Source organism: Cebus imitator, unplaced genomic scaffold (assembly GCF_001604975.1).
Source record: "Cebus imitator isolate Cc_AM_T3 unplaced genomic scaffold, Cebus_imitator-1.0 Scaffold607, whole genome shotgun sequence".
Classification (NCBI taxonomy): domain Eukaryota; kingdom Metazoa; phylum Chordata; class Mammalia; order Primates; family Cebidae; genus Cebus; species Cebus imitator.
In genome coordinates, this window is record NW_016107922.1 from 365924 (window position 1) to 372114 (window position 6191).

At 59.2% G+C, this 6191-nt stretch overlaps 1 protein-coding gene across 20 annotated transcripts in view; it reads left to right on the forward strand.

Moving 5' to 3' along the window:
• MICAL3 (microtubule associated monooxygenase, calponin and LIM domain containing 3) overlaps positions 1-6191 on the forward strand; it is a 242752-nt gene that overhangs the window by 207520 nt on the left and 29041 nt on the right. For all 20 annotated transcript variants that reach the window (XM_037734341.1, XM_037734339.1, XM_037734346.1 and 17 more), the window contains 3 exons: positions 476-558; positions 2085-3903; positions 4409-4503. In XM_037734341.1, the coding sequence (XP_037590269.1) occupies positions 476-558; positions 2085-3903; positions 4409-4503 (1997 nt within the window). The remainder of the gene's footprint in view (positions 1-475; positions 559-2084; positions 3904-4408; positions 4504-6191) is intronic.

Consider the following 6191-nt stretch of genomic DNA (forward strand, 5'->3'; position numbering starts at 1 on the left):
GCTCCTCGCCTTCCCTCCTCCGCCCATCCTCCCAGGTGCAGGCAGCTCCTCGCTTTCCCTCCTCCGTCCGCCCTCCCAGGTGCAGGCAGCTCCTCACCTTTCGTCCTCCATCCGCCCTCCCTGTGCCACAGGGTGCTGCAGATGCTTTGGCCAACGGCCCTTTCCTTACATGGTTTGGGCCTGGGAGAAGGTAGAAGGTGCGTCCCGAAGCTCTGCTGGCAGAGCCTGCACGTGGAGGAAGCCCACACTCTGACCTCGTGTTGACAGGAGCACCTGCAGAGAGTGCTGGGCAGCCCCGGGAAGACGGTGCCGGGGTCCTCACACCGTAGAGAACGTGTGCTTTCCAGAGGAGCCGGGAGCAGACTCAGCAGCTTGCCTTCTGCCCTCCTCTCCACCCTCTGGGGCTGGCTGAAACGGGTGTCCTTCGAGCACATGGGGGCTTCCTCTTAGAAGTCCCTGCGTTCATTCTTTTCAGGTCCCTCCCAAGCCACCAGCCCCATCCGGTCCCCTCAGGAATCAGCTCTTCTGTTCACTCCGGTCCACAGCCCCAAAACAGAGGTAAGGGTTTGGGGCTCGCTGTGGGGTGCACAGAACTGATGGGACCCCAGAGATACACATTAACGTCCCTGTTTCGGGGCCCATGGTGTGAACCCCATCACGGCTGGGGCTAACGTAGCCTGCTGGCCTCCTCATTCTGAGGAGGATGGAAAACTATCGTCCTCTTACGCTAAGTAGAGCTGTTGATGACAGGAGTGGCCTTGGGGTTCCAGCTCTGGACTCGGGGATGAGGCTGTCTGGATGGCCCCTACTAACTCTGCCCCACTCTGATCCCAAACCTGAGCTGTCTGTCCTGTGTCACTGTACTAGGTCTACATGCCACATACCATATGTTCAATTTAAACATAAGTTTATTAAAAATAAATATGTATTAATAAATGTATAATAGATTTATTAAAATTTGTTATATAAATCGTAAATTTATATTAAAACAAATTTATTAATATATAATAAAGAAATTTATTAAAATTAGTATGATTATAATTTATAATATAAAATAATATGAATAATAAACATTGTTTTATTAATTTTATTAAAAATAAATTTATGTTTAAATTAAAGCAATAATATTGATGGGATCACTGGTTTCATATGACAAATGCTTTTTTAACATTATGTTAAAATGAATGTCTGACCATTGAAATGTGCAGTGTCCAGCAGAGCCTGTGGTGCGTGAACCACGCGGAGAAGGCTGCGAGGCCAGCTAGGACAGAGGTCCTGCGGGGCATGGTTTGGGAAATACAGTCCAGAGGCCACAGCAGAGAGAAAACTGGAGTTCCAGGCCTGCATCTGCTTGATTTGGCCTTTGGGATTCTAGGGAGCATGGAGCTATTCAGCGATTTTTTTTCCCCCTGAGGCAGGGTCTCACTCTGTTGCCCAGGCTGGCATGGGCAGCAGTTCAGTGGCATGATCACAGCTCACTGCAGCCTGCAGCTCCTGGGCTCAGCCGATCCTCCTGCCTCAGCCTCCCAGAGTGCTGGGATGACAGCCATGAGCCACTGCACTGACCTGTTCGCTGATGTTACCTGTGAAACGGGAGGCTTTGTTTGAGACACTTGGATGAGGTGATATAAGGGCTGCTGCAGGCATCGTTGCACATCTTTGCGCTTCCCGGGGAGGGCGCTTTGACCGTAATCCGCTGTGGTAGTAGCGGTTGTAAGTCTTCTTACAGCCCTGGCCCCACTGTGTGCGTCAGAGATCTTGGTGCTCTGGGGCCTCCTGGAGGGTGAGAACTGCAGTCATCCGTGTCCTTTTGGCCAGTGTTCCTGAGTGGACAAAGTTTATAGGATGTATTTGAGATGAACCAAACCCTGGAAACCCAGTTTGTCTAAACTGAGCAGAGTGGTTCTAAACCTTGAACAGCTGGAGCAGAAAGTGAGAAGGGTTCTCCTGAGCTGTTCTAATAACATCTGGGAGGACGGGGGGAGTTCAGGCAGCAGGCACGTTGAGCGAGAAGGCTCCCCGAGGATGCTGCTGGCCGTGGAAGCCCTCACCTTCTCAGCGGCTTCTGTCTTCCTTCTCTGCAGGGGCCCCGACTCCCACTTGTTCCTGCCGCCACCCAGGAGAAACCACCCGAGAAGCACTTTTTCCCTGAGCCTTTGCTTCCCAAAGAGAAGTCCAAAGCTGACGCCCCCTCAGATCCGAGAGCTGTGCACTCTCCCATCCGATCACAGCCAGTGGCCCTGCCGGAAGCCAGGACTCCTGCCTCACCAGGGAGCCCACAGCCCCGGCCACCCCTGGCGGCCTCCACACCCCCACCCAGCCCACTCCCCATCTGCTCCCAGCCCCAGCCTTCCACCGAGGTCACCATCCCGTCCCCTACCCAGTCCCCCATTCGCTTCCAGCCTGTCCCAGCCAAAGCATCCACCCCACTGGCCCCTCTCCCTGTCCAAAGCCAAGGTGACCCTGAGGACAGACTGGGCAGCCCCCCTGCTGTGGACGAGGCCCTCAGACGAAGCGACCTGGTGGAGGAGTTCTGGATGAAGAGCGCGGAGATCCGCCGCAGCCTGGGGCTCACACCTGTGGACCGCAGCAAGGGGCCCCAACCCAGCTTCCCCACGCCTGCCTTCAGGCCAGTGTCCCTCAAGTCCTATTCCGTTGAAAAGTCCCCCCAGGATGAGGGACTCCACCTCCTCAAGCCTCTGCCTGTCCCCAAAAGAACGGGCCTGCCAACGCTAGAGGGTGAACTCTTGTCCCTGCCACCACCCCGGTCCCCGTCCGACAGGGAGCTACGCAGTGCGCAGGAGGAGCGCAGGGAGCTGTCCAGCAGCTCTGGCCTGGGCCTGCAGGGGAGCTCCTCCAACATGAAGACACTGGGCAGCCAGAGCTTCAACACCTCGGACTCCGCCATGCTCACGCCCCCCTCCAGCCCGCCCCCGCCCCCACCCCCGGGTGAGGAACCCGCCACCCTGCGGAGGAAGCTCAGGGAGGCCGAAACCAACGCCTCGGTGGTCCCACAGCCCTCGCCTGCCACATGGATGAGGCCCCCCCGGGAGCCTGCCCAGCCCCACAGAGAGGAAGTGCGGAAATCTTTCGTGGAGAGCGTGGAGGAGATCCCTTTTGCTGATGACGTGGAAGACACCTACGACGACAAGACTGAGGACTCGAGCCTGCAGGAGAAGTTCTTCACGCCCCCCTCCTGCTGGCTGCACCCTGAGAAGCCTCCCCACCCATCCATGGCCAAGGAGAACGGGAGGCTGCCTGCTCTGGAGGGGGCACTGCAGCCACAGAAGAGGGGGCTGCCCTTCGTCTCCGCTGAAGCCAAGGAGCTGGCGGAGGAGCGCATGCGAGCCAGGGAGAAGTCCGTGAAGAGCCAGGCGCTGAGGGACGCCATGGCCAGGCAGCTGAGCAGGATGCAGCAGATGGAGCTGGCCACAGGTGCCCCCAGGCCGCGCAAGGTGTCCTCGGCACCCTCCCAGGGCAAGGAGCGCCGGCCTGACTCCCCCACCCGCCCCACTCTCAGGGGCTCTGAGGAGCCCACCCTGAAGCATGAAGCCACCAGCGAGGAGGTCCTCTCCGCACCATCGGACTCGGGGGGTGCAGATGGCTCTTTCACTTCGTCCGAGGGCTCCAGTGGGAAGAGTAAGAAGAGGTCGTCACTCTTCTCCCCCCGCAGAAATAAGAAGGAGAAGAAGTCCAAAGGCGAGGCCCGGCCCCCGGAAAAGCCCAGCCCCAGCCTCCCAGAGGAGGCCGCCACCAAACCCAAGTCCCTGTGGAAGTCGGTATTCTCCGGGTACAGGAAGGACAAGAAGAAGAAGGCCGACGACAAGTCCTGCCCCAGCACCCCCTCCAGCGGGGCCACAGTGGACTCCGGCAAGCACAGGGCACTGCCCATCGTGAGGGCAGGTGCGTGGGCGTCGGGCCCGCCTGCGGGCAGAGTGGGAGGGGTGCACGTGGGCTCGGGTCATTGGGGCTCTCAGGATTCATGCTTACGCACTGCCCCCCAAGGCTTTTTCGGGAGCCATGCTGACCTAGAGAAGGGACCGAACCATGGGTTCACAGGGCGTAGCCTGCTTAGTAACAAAATTCTCAAAGCCAGCTTGAAACCGGATCAGGAAGAGTGGAGGTTTGTGCCCTTCTAAAGTCACACGACCCCAGTCCACGTGTGCACAGGGCAGAGGGTGGTGCTGCCGGGAGGGGCTGGGCAGGCCGCGGTCCGCCCACTTGGTGTCAGCTCTGCCCTGCCCAGGCAAATGTTGATGTCAGCTCCTGGCTCCCCAGGATGGGGGAAGGATCCATTAAACTAAAATGAGTCCAGCCTCCCTCCTGACCTCCCCGTCTGCACGTGGGAGCAGGAGACAGCTGCCCCGGCAGGCTGGCGCCATCCTCATGCAGCCTCCTCTCCCTACAGAGCTGCAGCTCCGGCGCCAGCTGAGCTTCTCCGAGGACTCGGACCTCTCCAGCGACGATGTCCTTGACAGGTCCTCGCAGAAGTCCCGGCGAGAGGTGCGTAGTCAGGCAGGGGGGCTTCACAGAGCCCAGGGCCCTGGCTGTTCCCTGTTGGGTTTGATGGGGGGGGGTGGGTGGAAGCAAACCTGAAGCCAGGGACGGATGGCAAGTGGCACACAGCCAGCTGACTGCTGACCAGCCCTACGCACGGAGGGGGTCACGCCAGGGTTTTTACTTGGGAGTTGTGGCACAGCAAGGGTTCCTGGTTTCTGCTCTTGTGAAGAAGAAACGACTGGAGCCATTCCTGCGTCACGCTCCCCTTCCCTGGAGGAGGCAGCCCGGCATTGTCTGTTTCTTCATAAGTGATCCCGTGAGGAGCAGCCCGCCAGCCCCAAGGCCTCCTTGGAGAGCGCTGCCCAGTCCAGGGCTACAGGCGGGAGCTGGGACCTCTGGCACTGAGCATTGTGCCTGGTCCTGCCCACGTAGTGGGTTTGTTAGGGTGGATTTGTCGTCTTAGAGGACTGGTCCAGGAATGGACCTGCAGGGCTGCTGGGTCTGACTCGGCCCCTCGCTCTGCAGAGCCCAGGACTTTGGGTGGATCCAGTGAAGGTGGAGGGGAGAGGACTCGGCACACTCTAACAGGCACCTGTCAGCATGCAGGGCAGGTGGAACTCTGCAGAGCACCACCCACCTCTGCTGTCCAGCCTGGGCTCTGCTCCCCCCACTAGCTGGGGGTGGCCTGGCTGTCTCTGCTTCCTGCCTCCGTTTTGCATGAAAAGCTTCCCCAGAGTGTAGTGTGCCTTCGTTGCAAGGCTTCTGGGGCTTGGACTTGAGTCTCCCCTCTCCTGCCCCCCAGTAGCCCAGTCAGGGTGGGCCATGGTGAGCCTGGGCCCCTCATCCTGTTGGGTGAGGTGGCTTCTGCAGCTGATCCCTGCCTCTGTAGATACCTCAGCAAAGCGGACACTTCGTTCCGTGCCCTCCTCGGTGCATTTGTCTCCCTTGGCCTTGCCGGCTCTTCAGCCACTCTCCTAGAAGGCTCTAGAGGGCCAGGCCTCTCCTCTGCTCCGCCCTCTGCAGAGCCAGGCTTCCTTGTGCCCCAGCTAGGCCAGCACTGAGTTAGGGTTGAGGTCTGTGCCTTCTCCTCGAGGACCGAAAGAATGTGCTCTGTCAAGGCTCCCTGTCCAGCTTTCCCAGGCAGGAGCATTGGCACTGAGCTCAGAATTGCCCTGGGTTTCTATGTGGGCCCCTAAACACGTCCCAACATGGACTGGGTGCTGCCTTAGGGGGTCAGCAAGGAATGGAGAGAGTGGTCCCAGGCTCCCTGCCTCAGTGTGACAGTGGGGACCTTCCATCTGCTGGGTCAGGTTGGCCACCTACCTCCCTCACGTTGCTGTGGTGGGCAGTGTGTCCACTGCTTCTTCATGTATGAAGCGCCCGCTAGGGTGCTGGGCAGCAGCTGCCTGGACTGGCTTTGCCAAGGCTGGTACTTGGTGAGCCTCCCCAGGGCCCAGCAGGTATGAGGAGGAAGGGTGGAGCAGGAACAGGACCACAGGAAAAAGCCATGGACACCAGTCATGGAATCCTAGAGCCAGAGGGGGCCTCTGAGGCCTCCCCCTCCAGGGGCACCCACAGAGGCGAAGCCATGTGCTGGAGGGCACATAGGGAATACTAAAGCCAAAGCCAAGCCTGGAGGACAGACAGGCTGGGGGACGGCCGAGCTAGGGGACGGCAGAGCTAGGGGACGG